Source organism: Papaver somniferum, unplaced genomic scaffold (genome assembly GCF_003573695.1).
Source record: "Papaver somniferum cultivar HN1 unplaced genomic scaffold, ASM357369v1 unplaced-scaffold_114, whole genome shotgun sequence".
Taxonomy (NCBI): Eukaryota; Viridiplantae; Streptophyta; class Magnoliopsida; order Ranunculales; family Papaveraceae; genus Papaver; species Papaver somniferum.
The window spans coordinates 4,352,828-4,372,390 of record NW_020620381.1 but is presented as its reverse complement, the minus strand read 5'-3'; the positions used below and the strand labels follow the sequence as shown (position 1 = coordinate 4,372,390).

General features: G+C 41.3%; 1 protein-coding gene across 2 annotated transcripts; it reads left to right on the top strand.

Annotated features, from left to right (window-relative positions):
* Window positions 1–10,832: 10,832 nt before the first annotated feature.
* LOC113328755 (metalloendoproteinase 1-MMP-like) lies at window positions 10,833–18,380 on the top strand. Of its 2 annotated transcripts, none has more exons than XM_026575769.1 (2): window positions 10,833–11,453; window positions 18,102–18,380. In XM_026575769.1, exons 1-2 carry the CDS (start codon window positions 11,150–11,152, stop codon window positions 18,374–18,376), a joined length of 579 nt encoding a protein of 192 aa, XP_026431554.1. In that variant the 5' UTR covers window positions 10,833–11,149; the 3' UTR covers window positions 18,377–18,380. The 2 variants fall into 2 exon arrangements, with proteins under 2 accessions (XP_026431554.1, XP_026431553.1); XM_026575768.1 differs by having other exon boundaries at window positions 10,948–11,457; window positions 18,106–18,380.
* The last annotated feature ends 1,183 nt before the right edge of the window (window positions 18,381–19,563 follow it).

Genomic DNA, 19,563 nt, shown 5'->3' with positions numbered 1-19,563 from the left:
AATTCAGGTTTGGGGGTATTTGATGAGTGCCAAATATTATATATTTATCCCTTTTTGTTGGCATTTAACTCATCTTTTATGCATTAATTCTACATTTTATCCCATATTCTGTATTTTCATTGTTTTCAAGAATAAATATTTTTTACTTAATTTTGCATTTTTAGGTAATAAATAAAGTCTGGATGACTTGCGGAGCAAAAAGAGCAAAAAGTAGTGAAAAGCCGGGAGAAATCACGCAAGGAAGCCGCGAAGAATGGTGCGCACAACCTCATTTTCTACACACAAAAACGCCTCCGTTCTCAGCCATCAGATCAGTCTCAGAAGCATCCGATGGTCGCTCCTTCATAGAGCATCAAAATCTGAAGTCTCTGCCAAGCACCACAGCGCTGAAATTCCAAGCCTTCAGATTAGATGGTAGTTGAATCCAACGGTTGCTCCCTTGCTGTTCATCAAAGTTTGATATCTCCGCCTTACACTACACTACAACACAACCTAATCTAGCACCGTTCGTTTCGTTGTATCCCTTCATCCGACGGTCGCTCCTCGCTTGCCTCCGCATCACCGTCCGATCTACCTACCAGCTCCACATCTCACGGCTTAGTCACAAAACATCAAAATTTGATGAAGCCGTCACACACTGGAGCACCGAACCCTATACACCCTAAACAAACGCATCCCTTCTCCCAAAATCAACTGAGCTCCTTCTTCCCCGACATTTGCAGAGCCACCTCTCTGCCACCACCTTCCCCGACCATTTCCAGCCACCACCTCACCTCTGCAACACCATCACTTCTTCACCAACATCATCAGCTACCTCCCCTACCTCTATAGCCATCTAACTTATTGATTTTTCACCACTGAAACCCTAGGTGATAAATCAATAAACTAGGTGAGGCTATAAGACGCAATTGAAGACATGGAGAGGAGCATGAGACTGGAGAGAATGGGTCGAAAGAAGACTCGTCAAATCACATGTTAGGTGAGTTTAATTTCAAGCCCTAATTTCTCTGTAATTTGGGGGTTTTTCTAGAAACCCTAATTCATGTTGGGACCGTACCAGGAGAGGATTAAAGTAGGGAAATGGGCTCAATTAGACCCATGACATTAGAAAAAACAGTAAACCTAATTGTACTGTTTTATTTTGGGATTTTGGGAAAATGGGTGATAACCCTAATTTGATGTATTGGGTATAAAAGGGAATTGTGGGTGTTGTTGTAAAGTCATGCTGGACTAGCCAGTGTCCAGGACTTTCAAGTTCTGTTAATTTTCAATTTCAGTTCAATTTCATTTATTTTCATATCCTGTTAATGTTCCTGTTAAATGTGCATAATACTGTTAGTATCCTGTTTAGGTTTAATTCCATGTTAGTTCACTGTTAATGTTAGTTTAAATGCTCACTGTTAGGATTAATTCACTGTCATGTAATGTTAGTTTGATGGAATGCTAGGCTAGAAGCCTTTGAAGCACTGAATTGATTGAGTAATGGAAGAAATCAGTGCTCATAGCAAGCTGATTATCTTGCCGTTCCATTTTTGTTTGCTTAGGTGCATTGTGTTGATTGAGCATTGGGAGAAATTAGTGCTCATAGCAAGCTAATTCTCTTCCCATTCTTTTTGTATGCCTGTATTCTTCCCTTGGCCTTGCATTGTCACCATTTCAGTTTCACCATCTTCCCTGCCCTTGGCCAACAGCCTTGGTTGATTTGATTTTTGTTAGTTTGTTTCACTGCCACTATTTGCTCTTTCTTCTCTTTTGTTTCTCCTTGTTCTTGTTACTGCATTCTAGTTGGTTGCTGTTCTTGCTACTACTACTTGCATTGCCTGTGCTGCTGCCTTTTCTTTCCACTCCTGCTGCTCCACTGCTGCTGCCTTCCCCCTGTTGCTGCTTCCTCTCCAAAGCCCAGCTTTCAAAGCTCAAGTTCAGTCCAGTTCAAGGCCTAGTTCTCAGTTCACTACTGAGCCCAATTCACAAGTGAACTGTTGAGCCCAAGTTCAGTTCACTGTTAGTCCAAAAGCCCAGAGCACAACTTGGGCTCACCAGAAGACCAAAACAAGGTTTAAGACCTAAAGCCCATAGTCCACATTTCTGAGCCCAAGCTCAGTTCACTCCATTGAACCCATTATCACACAAGCCTAGTAAACTTCAGAGGCTCAAGGCCCAGATCACTTTACTAAGCCCATAGTCCAAAACAGAAGGTTACTCAAATCCCATTGACCACTCTAAAGCCCAATAGCCAACTAGAACCCAAAATAGTTAAACACTACAAAACACACCCAATCTCTGTGGATCGACCCGTACTTGCACGATCTACAACCGACGACCGTGCACTTGCGGTATTACTGTAGGCCCGCGTTTCATTGCGCTTCATTTTTATACACTCCCCCGTGCCCACCAAGTTTTTGGGCACGGCATGATGGCATGGCTGGCATGCCTTTGGCACGGTGGCGTGGCTGGCATGCCTTTGGCACGGTGGCGTGGCTGTCATGGTTGGTGCATAACTTTGGCACGGTGGCGTGGCTGGCATGGTTGGCATTCCTTTGGCACAGTGGCGTGGCTGGCATGGCCGGTGCATACCTTTGGGACATTGGCGTGGATGGCATGGTTGGCATGCCTTTGGAACAGTAGTTTGGCTGGCATGGCCGGTGCATACCTTTGGCACAGTGACGTGGCTGGCATGCCTTTGGCACAATGGCGTGGCTGGCATGGCCGGTGCATACCTTTGGCAAAATGGCGTGGCTGGCATGGTTGGCATGCCTTTGGCACAATGGCGTGGCTAGCATGGCCGGTGCATACCTTTGGAACTGTGGCGTGGCTGGCATGGATGGTGCATACCTTTGGCACGATGGCGTGGATGGCATGAGCGAAGATGATGCTAGCCATTACCAAGGGTTATGCCGCGGAACGTGGTATGTATATAAGAAAAAAAGGTACCCAGTGAGTCTTGTACTGGCAAGGTGCGAAAATTTATAGTGTATTTGGGATGGTTGTCGTATCCGTGAGTCTGGGTAAATTTCACGCAGACATATTGAATGGTTCAATAAATTTTCTAGTGGAAGTATTGGTGTTTACAGATCTGTTTCCTTACACAGTGACGTCACATCAGACCAAGGTTTTACGATTTTAACCCTAAGCTAAAAACCACCATCAACATTAAGTCCCCTGCTTAGCTCAGAACAGGGGCCTTGTTGCGAGGTAAGCATGAGATGGTGACAGACAAGGCCAAAATCGAAACGGCAAGTCATAAAAATATGGTCAGGAAGATCCGACTAACCTTTTTCGGAAGGTAAAGAGAACCCGTGACTCTGACGTTGGCCGCTTTGCGTAAATTTGGCTCGTGGTGCTGCTAACTAGGCCGCGGGGTGGAAGAGGTGGTTGCTGGTTGGGATGCAGACAGTTGGCGTCAGCTTGGCTTGGACATGCACCATCTTGGCTAGGTTAGGGAGCGCTAAGTCGTTGGCTCGACTTGGAGCCGCTGGCGTTGATTGGCGTGAAATAGTGACGCTTGCATGGTGCGTCTTGGAATGGAGCCGCTAGCATCGGTTGGCTTGAAATGAAGCCGCTAGCATCAGTTGGCTTGGAATGGCGTGGGCGCTGGATTGGAGTGAGCGCTGGCTTTCCGTGAGCGCTAGCAAGGCGTGGGCGCGGGCTGTTAGCACCGTGAAGCTTGCCATTGTGGGACCGGTTGCCTCTTTCCATGCGTAGCTCAAATGGGAAATCCTTTCCTTATTCAAATTCCAAAAGTGTCACGCCTATAAAAGGGTTTAGCTCTCCTTTTATCTCGTATCTTTGTTCTCACGTCCTGGTGCTAGCGGCAGAGTGGTAGCAATAAAGTGCGCAAGCATATTCCAGGTACGTACTCCAGCGTTTCTCTGTCAATAGGTGTTGGTGCAAACCCTATCCATAGGTGTACCTTCCATAAATGGATGCAATTCATGATAAGTCAGGACTGCGTAAGAGTCAACTTGACCAAGGCGCAAATCATCGATGCTATCACGGCTTCTACAACACTTCAAATTAGGAAAGATATCCTGAGCTTGGTTGCTTTCATCTCCAGATGGTGTCCAGATGCTCATACGGCCATATGCAAGTGGGGTGAAATGACTATCTCCTTAGAGAGTGTAACCATCTTGCCGAACCTTCCCATAACAGGAAACCTTGATATCAAGTTGTCTGAAAATGAAGAAAAAATGTGCGCCGCTCTCGTTGCGAAGTAGAAAGGGTTCGTTCGGAAAGAAAACGAGACGAGGAGTTTCTATAGCGGGTGGATGTCTCAATGGTTTCCTGATGAGTCGGATACGAATCAAAAGAATAGTACACTTCATGTCGCGGCATTCTTGGCTCTTTGGTTATCCAGAGATACTTTCGACGATGGCTCTGGTAAGAAGGAGATAAGACAGGAGATCATTAAGTTTTCCATAGAATTAGCGAAAGGCGTCGTCCTCCCCATTGGCGGCTTGTTTCTCGGTTCTCTGTACACACATTTGGATCATCTGGTTGCGGACATGTGCACTTCAAATGGTTACATGAAAGTGGACTCGTATGTCCATGTCGCTTTTCTCCAGGCATGGTTATGGGAGCATTTCGAGAAGTACGCTCCCAGACCGCTGGTTTCACTTCCTGAGTCTTGTGCAGGATACTTCGCTGGTTGAATAGGCGCCCAAAAGCCGGTTCAAACCTGGTTGAATTCCTCGAAAAATCGTACGCGGTCAACTTTCCTCCATGGGCTCTGGTGCATGCATCCATAGTTCAGGTCAACAATTTTTCTCCTACTCCGAACATGTCTTTGCTTTCTGATGAAAAGGATATGAGCGTTGGAGAGGTTGTATTTATGTGAAGTTGTATGCCGGTCATGTGACGTCCTTCTTTCGAGGATATTGCAAGGTAGTCTCTTATAATATCGATAGGGCGGCTCGGCATATGGGGTTTGACCAAGGGATCCCACTCATTCGTCAACTGGTTGCTTCAGAAGACTCGTTGCCAGCTGCTCTCGATGCTAGTATTCTTATGCCGGGTAAAAGTCTCCTTTTTCTGCTCTCGGAACGAAGTCCATCGACGACCTACAAGTATAACATGTTATGGCAGGATGAGTTTCTCGCCATCCATGGATTCATGAATGATGTGGTATAAAATCGTCGTGGTAAGCCTTCCCCTGCGGTTTTAGCAGAGCATCCACTGTTGAGAGATCCCTCTTCGACCAAATAAAAGTCCCATAGTCCGGACATGGACAGTCCCCAAGGGCGGGAGCGAAGCTCAAAATATTGTGCAGGCGGTTTTCGGTCAGGTTCGGCGACCCTCGTGACCTTCAGTTCTTCCAATATTCGGGTATGTATCACTTTTTTGCTGGTTTAATTGGATTGCGTAAATCTTCGTTTCATTTCTAAATGTCTATCCTTGTGCCTTTACCAGGGTCTCAGCAGCGTGAACGCATTTACCAAACTTTCACATAGTCATAAAACGGCGTCCCCTGAGGTAGAGGGTGGGAACGCCGAGCTTACCCATGGTGAAGGAAGAAAGTTCGGAGTCCAATGACGACGAGAATAATTCTTTTGACAACATCGTTGAGTCTTCTTCCAGTGAGTCCGAAGGTGAATCGGTGAGTATTCCACATATCTCTTTCTTTCTTTCCTCTTTCTCTCCCCCCCCTTTTTTTCTTTGAAGTAAAAACCAAAATCGTGATATCACAAGAGGAAACCGCTCCCGAGGATGGCCTTGAAGTAGAGACTCGCCATAATGAAGATGTGGTTGTACCTCCAATAGCGGAAACCGCGCCTGCTGGCGATTTGGACATTGAAGTTGATCATCCTGAAGATGTTGCCGCGACCCAAGTGGTGGAGAGCACTCCAGTGACTGCTGACGTAATCATAGTTAGGATTCCCTTGCCGGTTGCTGATTCAGTCGAGGGCGCCATCTTCACTCCTCCATACCTGGTTCCTTACCCGGATCACGTGCTTATCGGAGGCTTCAGTGTGCCAGCCAAGTATGAGTCACTATACACTAAGATATGGGAAATATACGGACATATCGCCACGACCAAAAGGATTACTAGTCGACTTGTGTTGGTCATGCCTCTGGAGGAAGCTTTGTCTTTGATTGACGACATGTGCAACGTGACCGGTCATACCGTTTTCGAGGATGTAATCTCAAGCTGTAAGTTCCATCGTAACATGTGCGTAGACTTCGAGTTCAACACACTTTGTTTCGTTGAAGGTTTCTCTAAGATCGAAAAGTTGCAGATGAGATCACAAAACAGGAGGCGGAAATCGAAAGGTTGTCCAGGAAGCTGAAGCTGAAACGGGCGGCTCTCCAAAGCACGAAGGAGGCTTTTTCTAAGAAGAGCAAGCCATTATTGGATGGTTTTCCTTGAATGCGCTTCTGTTTTCTGAACTTCTTTACTTAATCTTTTTTTTTAAAGGCAAACAGAACGCCTGGTTTATGGTCTGATTTTCTTTTGGATTTTTGAATTGATAGATAATCGTTACCTATGAGGATTTTGGATTATTTTTTGGAATGAATTGTTTTTAGAATAACACCGAATTTATCATGGTTATAAGCAACACAAGTATTCTAGGAAAGTCATGGAATTGCGTGACAGTAGGAAGTACATGATGAAACATGGGATTACCATGGCTATCGGTTTCTATCATCCATGTGAAAACTCCACTTAGTAGGTTACGTACTTTGTGTAACAAGACTTACCCTCTTATAGGGTTTCCCAAAAAATGGATCTTCAGGTGTCATTCTGAATTTTACAGGCGGCACCGTTGTGATTGCGAGAAGTCCCTAGTCATTCCAGAGCCGTCTGATAACCGAGCCGATGTTCCCCAAGCGACCAGTTTTCTTCTACCATCTCAATATCAGTTTGCTTCTACCATCTCAATATTTGTGCTGAAAATGAAATCGAGAAATGGAAACCACTATTGTAACCGAGAGATTAATCTCCCACTGTGGTCGCCAATTGTTTGAGGGTGAAAACAGTTTCTGCTGATTTTGGTAATGTCGAGTGTGTGGGTGAGAAACGAGTCTAAACTCTAAACAATGTACTGCAAGGGAGTACTATGACTCGAGAGATCAATATAAACAAATACGGCCTAAACCAAGAAATGGCCGCTCCAGAATTGCTTCGGTCACAAAATGAAGGAGATGGGTTGGTATAGGGAGGGAAGCGAAGGGAGTGTTGATACCAGAATAGTTGATTTGGGAAGAGTAGTTGTTTGACGACTTGTATCAGAAAGTGGAAAGCTAACAGATGGGAAATCTAACAAGTGATTTCTGAGTGTTGTATTCTTCTGACCAAAACTTGTTTTTTGGTGGAAATAGGTGAAACCAATTTATACAAATCATAATAAAACGTACCCTGGATTCGTAAGAAGTGCAAGCGGTTGAGTGGTGGAAGAAAGTGGTAACGGGTAAAGCCTGGAATTGATGTTTCCATAATGAGGATACGTCTCACCACTTATTTCTTGCCATTACTAACCACCTCACCTTTATGACACTTTTTTGTAACGGGCATATTGAACGCCGCACGCTGTAAACCGCCAGACCAATACCCTGATGAGCATCCCCCAGTTTGTGACATGTTTTGATGTCTCGAGTGTTTTCATTGAAAACGTGTAACATGTTGCTAGCGTATGGAAAGTTAAGATTGAGAGGTTTGCCGATTCGGTGGCGACCTTCGACGGCCGAGATTTGCATCTCAAGAGGAAGGGTAGTCATTGATCATGGCTACCCTCTGTTGGCAGCCAGCCGAGTGGCCGCAACATGGCTTGCGCATGCTCTTGGCATAGCTAATTAGGGTTTGGTGCCGTGACCAAAGAATTGGCATCGTAGCCAAGAGTGTGTCGTGGCCAAGAATTGGCAGCATAGCCAAATTAGGGTTTGGCACCGTGACCAAAGTTGGCATCGTAGCCAATAGGTTGCCACAAGTCGTTTGGTTTGGTAGCAAGATTGTACGGCTAAAATCTGCATCTCGGGAGGAAGGGTAGCCGTTGATCGTGGCTACCTCCCGTTTGGCAGCCAGCGGCATCGATACCCTGCATCTTCATTTTCTTTCCTCTCACATTTCTTTTAACCTAGGGCTTGGAATGGCCAAATTAGGGTTTTGGCATAAACCTTGGAATTTGGCATTGCGGACAAAAGTTTCCACATGTTTGGTGGCGAACTTGTACGGCTGAGATCTACATCTCAGGAGAAAGGGTAGCCGTTGATCGTGGCTACCTTTCGTTTGGCGGACAGCGACATGGTGTCATGGCCGACATGCTCATGCATACTTTGGGCGCGGACAAATTTGGGTTTTGGCATAAACCGTGGAATTTGGAATTGTGGCCAAAAGTTGCCACAAGGTTGGTGGCGAACTTGTACGGATGAGATCTACATCTCAGGAGGAAGGGTAGCCGTTGATCGTGGCTACCTTTCCTTTGGCGGCCAACGACATGGTGGATGGCCCGCATACTTTAGGAGCGGCCAAATTAAGGTTTTGGAATCGCTTGGCATGAAATGGATCCGCAAGGATCGTGCGGAGTTGTTGGCTCGGCTTGGGGATGCTGGCAGTGTGCGGCTTGGAGTGAGCCGCTGGCGTGGTGGGGATTGGACAGAGCCGCTGGCATGGTGCGCCTTGGACGGAGCCGTTGGCATGCCTTTGGCACAATGGTGTGGCTGGCATGGTCGGCATGCCTTTGGCACAATGACGTGGCTGTCATGGTTGGCATGCCTTCGGCACGGTGGCGTTGCTGGCATGGTTGGCATGCCTTCGGCAAGGTGGCGTGGCTGGCATGGGTGGCATGCCTTCGGCACGGTGGCGTGGATGACATGACTTTGGCACAGTGGCGTGGCTGGCATGCCTTTGGCACGGTGGCGTGGATGACATGGCTGGTGTATCCCGTTTGCACGGTGGCGTGGATGGCATGACTTTGGCACAGTGGCGTTGATGGCGTTGCCGGTGCATACTTTTATCACAGTGGCGTGACGGGCATGGTCGGCATTCCTTTGGCACATTGTCGTGGCTAGCATGGCCGGTGCATACCTTTGGCACGGTGGCGTGGCTGGCATGTTTGGCACAGTGGCGTGGCTGGCATGGCCGGTGCATACCTTTGGCAAAACAAATTCCCGCCATTTTCCGTGCGTATGAAAGTTAGGGGTGGAGTGCCCATAACCAAAGCAGGGGTGTCTTTAGCATTGGGGTGCCTTGGGGTTTAAATAGTAAATGGGTGTCCCTTAGTAATTAAGGTGCCCCTTTATCCAAAATGTGAGTCCGAATAGTAATTTTCTCCCACAAGCGCAAATACCACTTTTCGAGTCAATTTTCCCGCAAAAGCTTATTTCTCCAACAACACCTACAAAGACATAAAAAGCCGTAATAAATACGAAATCAAGCACTAACAATATATACAATTGAGATCATATTAGACACATAAATGTGTCCATCAGTTAGTGATCGAGTAAGGGTTCAGAGTGAGGTCAGTGAGTGGAGGTGGTGAGATAAGTGTGAGTGAAACAATTTCTCAGTAAGCTTGTGTGTGAATTTGAATGTCTGTAAAGAGCATGGAGTGTAAATTAAATTTGTGATTAATAAAATTAAGATTTTTCACAAGTGTAATTTTGCCCACCTTGCTTCTCAAACTCAACATCAACCACAGACCTTAGATGTATTCATTTCCCTATTCTTGCACTATCTCACAAGATTTCTTTAACTGTAAGATTGTGCCACAAAGACGCGTAAGAATTTTGTAGATTTTGATCCAGTTTTTCTTGATTTCAAGGGAAATTCAAGACCAGAGCTTGTCTCCGTTTCAGTTCGTGTATTTTATAGTTCCCTTGCCTCGGTGTACGCAGTCCGACTTCATGGCTTCATATGTGATAAAGTTGTATTGTGGAATTTGTTGGACGATCGAAGGAAGTCCTTCTACGTGTTCACTATGGGAGCTAAAAATGCAATTCCACGCAATGCTTTTTTTCTAATTTTTAATCACAAAAATTAGACTCCAATTGGTGTTTTTCAACGAAATTGGATAGCCAATCGGAGAGTCATCAATCCCGGCTGTGGTTAGGCGCAATCAAAACGATCGGAAGTCGAACCCGGCTGTGGTTAGGCGCAATCAAAACCATCGGAACTCGAGCGGATTGACGGTAACTGAGGTGTGAAAACGGCCAAAAAACCTTCACCTATACTTTTGATTTTTATCTTGACCGTTGATTATCAGCAAAACTCAGTCACAAGATCTAAACAAACAATAGTTGCAAAACTGTTACAAAATATGTATCACATAAATGTTACACTCACACATGCTATTAAACTAATGTTACAAAACTGTTGCAAATTCTGTGACAAAACTATCACAAAATCTCATGCCCTTACGGTTCTCCCAAACTTCGGTCGGCCCCCCACAGCATTGCGGTAATCTAGTATATTTTATTTATTTATTTATTTGAAGTGGTGGCATACAGTACATGATGCAATCCGCGATATACCAATCAAAAGAGTCCAATTTAGAAAACCAAAAAGAGACCCCCTGGACTACATTATCAGAAGAAGAGCTTGAATTGAATTTAATTGGTAGATGTATGTATCTTTTCAACCATTTAAGGATCAGATTTGGAGTAGCTATATGCATCATTAAGTCTTATCACATCAACCATATGCGAAGGACCACTCTCTGTGATCCATTACATCAATTAAGGTGTTATGGTAGGGAACTTCAATTAAGGTGTTAATTTATTCTCTAGATTATGAAATTCATTGGTGCATCTATATATCTCTATAAATAGTTGAGATAGTATTCGGAATAGAGCACAAAAACAAAAACAAAAAAACATTTTGTAAACACAATGCAGACTACCAAAGCTGTTCGATATTTTCAACTTGTACCATTTGTTCTTCTCATCTTGTTAGCCATTCTCCCAAACCCAACTCTATCTGCTGATCCATTCGAGTTTCTTCAAGATCTCAAGGAGTTCACATTGGTCGGACCGTACCTGGTTTGCATAATGTTAAGAAACATCTTAAAAGATTTGGATACTTGAATGATGTGAATTCTAGTGCTGAACATGCATACGATGACGTGTTTCATGATGTCTTAGATTATGAAATCAAAATTATCAACTCAATTACGGTATAGATGCCACCGGTAGTTTAGACGCCGAAACAGTGAAGCAAATGATGATGCCCCGATGTGGTAGAGCAGACGTTGTCGACGCTGAACCCGGAAAGAGGAAGAATAACCAAGATGAACTTGCAGCTAGCACCCCAGAAAAATGGTCAAGCTCTCACCTCACTTATCGATTTAGCTCTAATAGTAAAATCTCAGACAAAGTTGACACCCAAACCCTGAAATATGCTGTTTCACAAGCTTTTGCGAAATGGGAAGCTGTGAGTAACTTCAAGTTCACTGAGGCGACCAATGAAGATGTGGGTGCTGACATGGTTATTGGGTTCCAAAAAGGTGATCTTGGTGATGGAACTAGATTGGATTATAAACAGATGTAGGACTGGTTTTCAACCCGATAGACAACCATAGGCCTGTTTTTTTTCAAAATTGCATATCTAGGCTTCCATCCATGTTTCCATCCAAATCCGTTACTTTTGTCAATTACTCGGTCAACAAGGTCAATTTCACATTAGATCAGATGAGTTAATGACACAGAATTACCCATTTGCCCTCTATACACGTGTAAGCTATTAAGTGTAAAGTAGCCACGTGTAACGTAGCTATTTTCCCTTTAAACACGTGTCAGATATTAGGCACGTGTACTCGAAGACACGTGGTGGTCATCCGAAATGGAGGGAAAAACGGATGGCTAAGATTATTTCACTTCGTAATTAACGACACCATCATGAGATCTGAGTCGTTTATCTCAATTTCATTGGATCTCGATGTATTCGGTCGGCTGAGATGAAATCGAATAGCGGCAAAGGGATAGAGTAGAGAGAAAATATCTTTGAGTTTCTCCATTTTCCCTTCGTCTCTCCATTTTTTTCCTCTGCAACTTTATTTTCTTTCTCTGCAATTTTCTTTCTTCTTTGCAATTTTCACTTTAGTCGCCTGATCTATCACTGGTTTCTGTTACTGTGTATGATGGGTATACCTAATAGATCAAAGAAACTACTAAGTAAGATAGATTCAGAGACTAAAGAGAAGATGGATAAAAGAAAGAAAACAAAGAAACGACGAAGTAGAACACGAACAAAAAGTTAACAACGAGACCCTTATTGTATTTTATTTAATTTATTGTTAGAATAGATTTTAATTTCTAGGGTTTATGGAAATTTTCAATTTCTAGGGTTTATGGTTTATGGGTGTTTCGATTTCTTTGGGTTATGGGTATTTTCGATTTCTAGGGTTTATGGGTATTTCGATTTCTTTGGGTTGTGGTTATTTATGATTCTAGGGCTTATGTGTTTGATTTTTAGATGATTCTCTATGAATTGACCATTGATTTTTCTAGGGTTTGTGTTAGATTTCTAGGGTTTGTTTGTGTTAGATTTCTAGGTTTTATTTCACTCTGTTTTTCACTCTGATTTTCACCTTGTTTATCACTCTGTTTTTAGTTATGCGGAGGATAGTTTCATGTTAGTTAATATGTTTATGTAAAATGATTTATGTTCATATGTTGATATTTTGATATATTGATAGTTGCTGAGAATAGCTAATATGATTTAGGTTGTAGGAATGAATTTGCAAGTGTGGAATGATGTTGACAATTGTTGTTGAATTTTTGTTGTTGTATGATGCTGATAATTTGAATTATGTTTCTTGTAGGAATGATGTTGTTGTTGACAGGATGCCTTTCAGAAGCTTTAAGGTAAATGTGATAGGAACTTGCCAGAGTTTGGAGTTTAGGGACTGTGCTAGAAAGGATATGGGACTTGATAGGTTAAAGGACATGATCATGCCAAAGATGAGACTGAAGGGTGATGAGAAGATAGACATATTGTGGTCAGATGATCTTTGTACTCCCATGTCACTGGATAAAGAAGAAGAGTTCAAGTCTTTGTGGGATACTGATGAGATTGATGAGAATGGTTGGAGTCAGGTTTATATGAAAGTGTTAGATGGTGAGGTTGGTAGAATTCCTCCACACAAGTACTTTACACCAGTAAAGAAGATACCCCCAAAGAAGCCTGTATCCAAAAGAAATAGCACACCAAAGAGAGCAGCAGTATCTGAAGAAACTCAGCACAAACTTAAGAAGAAACTAAAGCAGTATCCAATGATTCTAGTACACCAACAAGTTCAAGAAGAAGCCCAAGGCTAGCATCATTGTTTAAGAAGCAAATATGAGGAAAAACTAAGAAGAAGTTGTTTGTTGAAATCTCAGATGATGATGAAGTATGTGAAGCAACAGAGTCAAATATGGTTAATGATATTTCATAAGTTTATGTTCCTGACTTCTGTGAAGAACCAACACTGGCAAGTGTAGCTGACATTCCAGATGAATTTGGTCCTCAAAGCACAACACAAGCAACTATGGTAGAAGAAGAAGAAGAGTTTAATCATGATTTCTGGGTTGAAGCTAAAACACAAGCAAGTGTTCTTGAAGATATTTACAGATTAAGTGAAGAGTATAAGAAAAGTGATGAGTTTGTTATTCAACTTCCAAATATTGAAGAAGATGAGTGCCATCCTGATGAGGATATCAACAATGTCCCTGGATATGAACAAGAGCTTAAAGATGATATGGAGTACAAGAAGTTTTTGAAGAAGGTTGAGAATGGTTATTTATCTGACAAGGAAAGTGACAGTGAGAGTGAAGGTGAAGGTGATTCTGGTAGTGTTGATGGGGATCCAAACGTTGGTGAAGTTGAGGTGGAAAATGACAAAGAAGGTAATGATGTTTCTTTACATTTGTTGTTTGTCATTTTTGTTGATTGCTATATTTGTTGTTTATTGCAAATGGGTACTAATGTTTTTGTTTTCTTACTTTAATTGCAGAAAACCATTATGGGGACTTACTGGATTCTGAGTTTGAAAAGGAACAAGAAGGTAATGTTGTTTGTTTAGACATAGGATTAACTCCATTGGTTAGAAATATGGTAGAAAATTAGGTATCTATGTGATTTGTTTTCCTTTATCAGATCAAGATGATGCTATTGGGTTGGAGAAGGATTCAGTTGAGTGTAGTGGTGTTACATGACAATTCAGAGTTTGAGAAGGAATATGCAGATCATCTTAAGGAAGAAGATGATCAGGATATGTTCCCAGCTGAAGATGAAGAGCCATAGGATCCAAATGACCTCATAGTTGGAAGTAAGTTTATGAGTAAAGAATCTTTCTACAACCACGTGAATAACTACTGTATCATGAATAAACATCAGACTTATGCTACTAAGAGTTCTACAATTAAGCTGAGGGTTAAGTGCATTCATTGGAGGACTCAAGATTGTCCAATGTTCATTTATGGCATGGTCAAGAAAGGTGAAGGTAAAACTTTTACACTTAGAGGCTTTAATGTCACTCACACATGCGACGGTGACAAAGATGACTTGAACAAGCTTGCAACCCCAAAGTATGTAGCTGACTGGTAATATGAGAAGATGAAGACTGAGCTTGGAATTAATGAACCAGTACCATGTCCAGATGATTTAGCGACACAGTTCAACAAATCCAGGAAAGTTAATATAAGATATCATACTGCATGGAGAGCAATGGTGGAGGTGTTGCAGAAACTACATGGCAGTTATGAGAAGAACTACTCACTAGTGCCAGCATTTTGTGAAATGGTCAAGGTATAACATTTTATCTTTAAGTTTTTGTATTTTTGTAATTATCTCAATTTCTTTGTTTGACAACACTTTCTTTAAGTTTTTGTATTTTTGTAATTATCTCCTTAATTTTGTCTATGTAATTTTAGCATGGAACAATCCCTGAAAATATACATGTCATTATGTTTGTAGATGACAAATCCAGGCAGTATGGAAACTTTTTCTTATGGAACTACAGACAAAACTTTCTTGTCCATGACAATTTGCTTCAAATCCACTATAGTTGGATTCTTGTCTGGTTGTAGAAAGATCAAAGGCCTGGATGGATGTCATTTGAATGGGAAGTTTGGTGGCATGATGTTACATGCAACTGGACTGGATGGTAAAAATGGATTAGTTCCATTAGGTATCATGGTATGCAGGAAGAATTGGAAGATTTCTTGGAGGATTTGAAAAAGTTGTTGGGTGATGATCATGAGTTGAAATTCATCTCTGACAAGCAGAAGGGGATTTTAGAAGGTGTTGATTATCACTTTCCCTTGTTTGAGCACAGAAAATGTGTCAGGTGAGCTCATTTATTTCCATTTATTTTCAGTTTTGTTCCATGTATTTCCATTAATCATTCGCTTCATTTATTTTGTTTTAATTTTCAGTTGTTAATCATGTATTGGTTTTGCAGGCACTTGATGACCAACTTTAAGAAGTACTACTAGGGGTACAGTATTCAGACTTATTTTTGGAATGCTTCCTAGTGTTATAATATAAAACACTTTAATGTAAAGATTCATTACTTGTCTTGAATCACACAATTATTATGCCTCACTTTAATGTAATTCCTCACTTTAATGTAATGCTCCATTTTAATTTTCAGTAACACATGGATGCTATAGCAGCTGAGTGTATAGAGGCTGCAAGATTTCTCATGGATGAAAGGCCTGAAACCTGGTCTAGGGCTAATTTTCCACCTACTAGCAAATGTGAGCACATCAACAACAACTTCTCAGAATCCTTCAACAATATGGACAAGAAGATTAGAGACAAGCCAATCTGCAAGCTAGGTTTGATGTATGGATAATTGGTGATGGGACTTCTCAACAGGAGGAGGAATGAAGATGCAAAATGGAAGGATGGTGACCTTGTTCCAAAAGAAATGCAGCTGATTACCAAGATGTGTGACTTGACCACAAATTTTCAACTAGAGAGTGTTGTTAGGGGGAAAGTATATGAGGTTACAAGTTTTCATGGAGCCATCTTTGTTGTGGATTTTCCAAAGAGGACTTGTAGTTGCTTGCAATGGCAATTGAAGGGTTTTGTCTACCAGCATGTTGTCTGTGCTCTAAATTCATTGAGACCTGTTTGGGCTGAGTAAGTATTGTGATATTTCATTGCATTTGTTTTCATTTCTTTGTACTTTTGTCCTTATAATATTTCTATCCTTTTCATAATGATAATGTACTTTGGACATTTCTTAATTCTAATTGGTTTGTCCTAACTGATTTCTTTTTTACATGTTGGGTATTGTTGCAGGTATTGTGACAAGTATTATTGGGTTGACAGCTACAAGAGAACATATGCTCCAGAATTCAACCCATTGTTGGGCCCAGAAGACTATGAAAAGGTACATTATCACTATGAAAAGTCTTTGACCCATTCTTGCTTTTGTCATTATCATTTGTTGTGCAATAAATAAAATATCCATATTTGATTCCTTTATGGTTTCATCCTTTCATTTATATATGATACTTTCTTTGTTTCCTTCTTCTTATCCAGACAACATTGAAAGAGATGATGAAACCTCCAGTTAACATCAGAAAAGCAGGTAGACCAAGGGAAAGAGAATTAGAGCCTATGATGAACCTCCACCCACAGGAAAAAAGAGTAGAAGATGCAAGAGATGTGGAGAATCAGGTCATTATGAAAAGACCTGTGCTGGAGGAGCAGTTCGTTCTAATCCGAAGGTACCAAAGACTAGAACCTGTCTTGATGGTGATACTTTCACAGCTTATGAATATGGTCCATCAAAGAGGAACAAGAAAGCTGCAAAAGTTGTTCATGGTTCATTACAGGTCAAAGTACCAGTGTAAGAGGTACAACTAAGACCAAATCCAATAGCCAAAGATGTGTTGGTGAATCATCTAAGCAAGCTGCTGCAAGATCTGAAAAAGGTGTTAAGGGTAAGGCAACAACAAAAGTTGGAACTTCTCAAACCTCATGTATGAATCAGAATTTCAAGAAGATTGGTTCAGTTAGCAACAATGTCACCTTTACAGTGTCAGATCCAAAGAGCAAAAAGAAAACAAAGAAGTATATGAAGATCTGAGTTGGTTATGTTGATTGAGTTTTATTTTGTTTAGAAGATATGTATGCAGTTACTCCTTATCTTTTGTGTAGTTTAAGTGTGGAACTTTGAATGGATGCAGTTTCTTTTGAAGAACAAGTTATGAAATGTTCAATTACAACTTCTGATTTCATTACATTTTCATATTTTTCTTAAATTCATTACATATTTCTAGTACCTTCCCTTTCAATGTTTCTTTTGTTTCAATTACAAGTGCATCTGATGCCCATCTGAAAGCATCACAGTCTTTCTTCTTGAATACAAGGTAAGCTATATTGACATTGTGTTGATTCTTTAGTTCTAACTTTGAATTTTCAGTTTTGTTTGAAGCAAGGTTGATTGTGCAATGGACAATTGTTGAAAAAATGGTTTTCTTCTCCACAGGCAATGCAGCAATTTGGACTTGGAAGCTTGATTTGAAGTGTTGTAGTTGGAGAAGAAGCAAGATCAAACCACTCAAAGTAATTGCAGGTGGGATTCAAACATTTGAAGAAGGTCCTTCCATTTGTTTGATCTTTTTTAGATCTCAACAATGCTCTAACTCCATTACAAGGTATAAGTTTGCACCCTGAATATACCCATGGACAACTCTTGGTTTCATGGTCTTCTTTGTCACACATATCACACTGCATCTTGATGCTGCTACTGCTACTGCTACAGTTTGATGAAAGATGAACACCACCAACCATTTTTAGATCTGATTGAAAAAAAGAGAGAAGAAGATATGTTTTTATTGAAGATAATCCTTCCGTTGGGTACTGTGGGGGCCACAATTTTATCTGACACGTGGCAGAAATGATGACGTGTGCAACGTACACATCAGTTACCAGTCAGCACCGAGTTACTAAGCAGACTCAGTGAGTTAATTGGGAACTCGGCGAGTTGAAGGAATTAAAGGGAATATAAGTCTTTCGATACTATCCTAACGGTGCCAAAAACGTGGATAACCACCGTTAGCCGTTTTTTCAATAAAACTGTCAAAATCGGCCTAGATTTGTAATTTTCAAAAAAATAGGCCTATGGTTGTAACCCTGACAAAAAACAGGCCTATATCTGTTTTTCACCCAACTAGATTTGATGGTCAAATGGGAGTAGTGGCTCATGCATTTCCACCTAATGAAGGAAGGTTTTACTTGGACGCTGAGGATAAATGGAGTACCAGTCCAGGATCAGACACGATGGACTTGGAATCTGTGGCTGCACATGAAATTGGACATTTATTAGGATTAGAACATCTTTTTGAACCAAACGCAATCATGTACCCAGTGTTCCAACCTGGAAGCATGAAGAGGCAAGTGCAAGAAAATGACGTTAAAGCCTTACGAGCTATTTACGGTTCCTGATCATCAAGTATGGTTGATAACGTTTAAGGGAATCATAATAAGTAATAGTAAATCCAATTTATCTCTGATGGCAACTGGTTTTTAGGTACTAATAAATATAAGGCTAGAACAAAACCGAAAACCGACAGAGTACGACTCGTGAGTGATGTACCTATGAAACAGCTGAGTCTTACAGGACTCTTTTGTTGTGAAATTAGGTTGAATTCTGCTGTTTCGTTTTTGGCTGTTGAGTTCAGTTCATAATAAATTCTTCTGTGTTTTCATTCATCTGAAATGAATGAATTCATCAAGAAAAAGTTTGAGAACCACAATATCCGTAATTCGAAAAACTAACAGAACAAGCAGCTGAACGAAAATTATTTACAAGTTCATATACATATACCAAGCAAATGAAGGAAAATGTCTAATATTATGTTTACATCATAAATCGCTTTCAAGTTTATTTCATAACTTTTGATGAGCAGGACCAAATGAATGAATAGGGAATCTTACATGGTTATCGCATCACCATTAGTCAGACAAACAGAAATTGTATCCTCACACACTACACAATAGTATAAACTTTGTAGGACTTTAACCCAATTCTAAATACCATACAAATGAAAGTTCTTCCATTAGTTCTTGTTACTTTATTTCGTAACAGATGGGCTTTCAAAGTTACCATACTTCCAGTATTGGTATGGTGTTGTGGTCGTTCATACCTGCAGCTACTCTTTGGAACATTTGGCTTGAAAGAAATCGTAGAGTTTTTGACGATAACTCAAGAAGAGTTTGGGAAGTTTCATCCGCAATCAAAGTTCAGCTCTTATCATGGGTTAAAATCGCACAACCTAGATTTGAATTGGATGTGCAGTTGGGGGTTTCAAACTGGGAGGAATTGTTTGTCCCTTAGATAGTTTCTGTTCCTTCTCTTTTCTTCTTGTTTTCCCTTTTCTTTTTGTCTCTTCTCCCTTTCTTATATCTTTGCAGATGGCCCGCATGTCTTATGCCGTTTCTTCAGATTATCAGAGAAGACTTCGCACGCTTGAGGTGGAGAATGTGAAACTTAAAGCTGAGAACTCATCCAACTATCACCTTGTTATAAAGCTTCGTGACAGAAATAATCAACTGATTGGTACGCATTTCTTTGTTGTTTTCTTCTTTTGGGTTCTGCGGTATATTCTCTTTGTTTTGATTCTCTATATTCG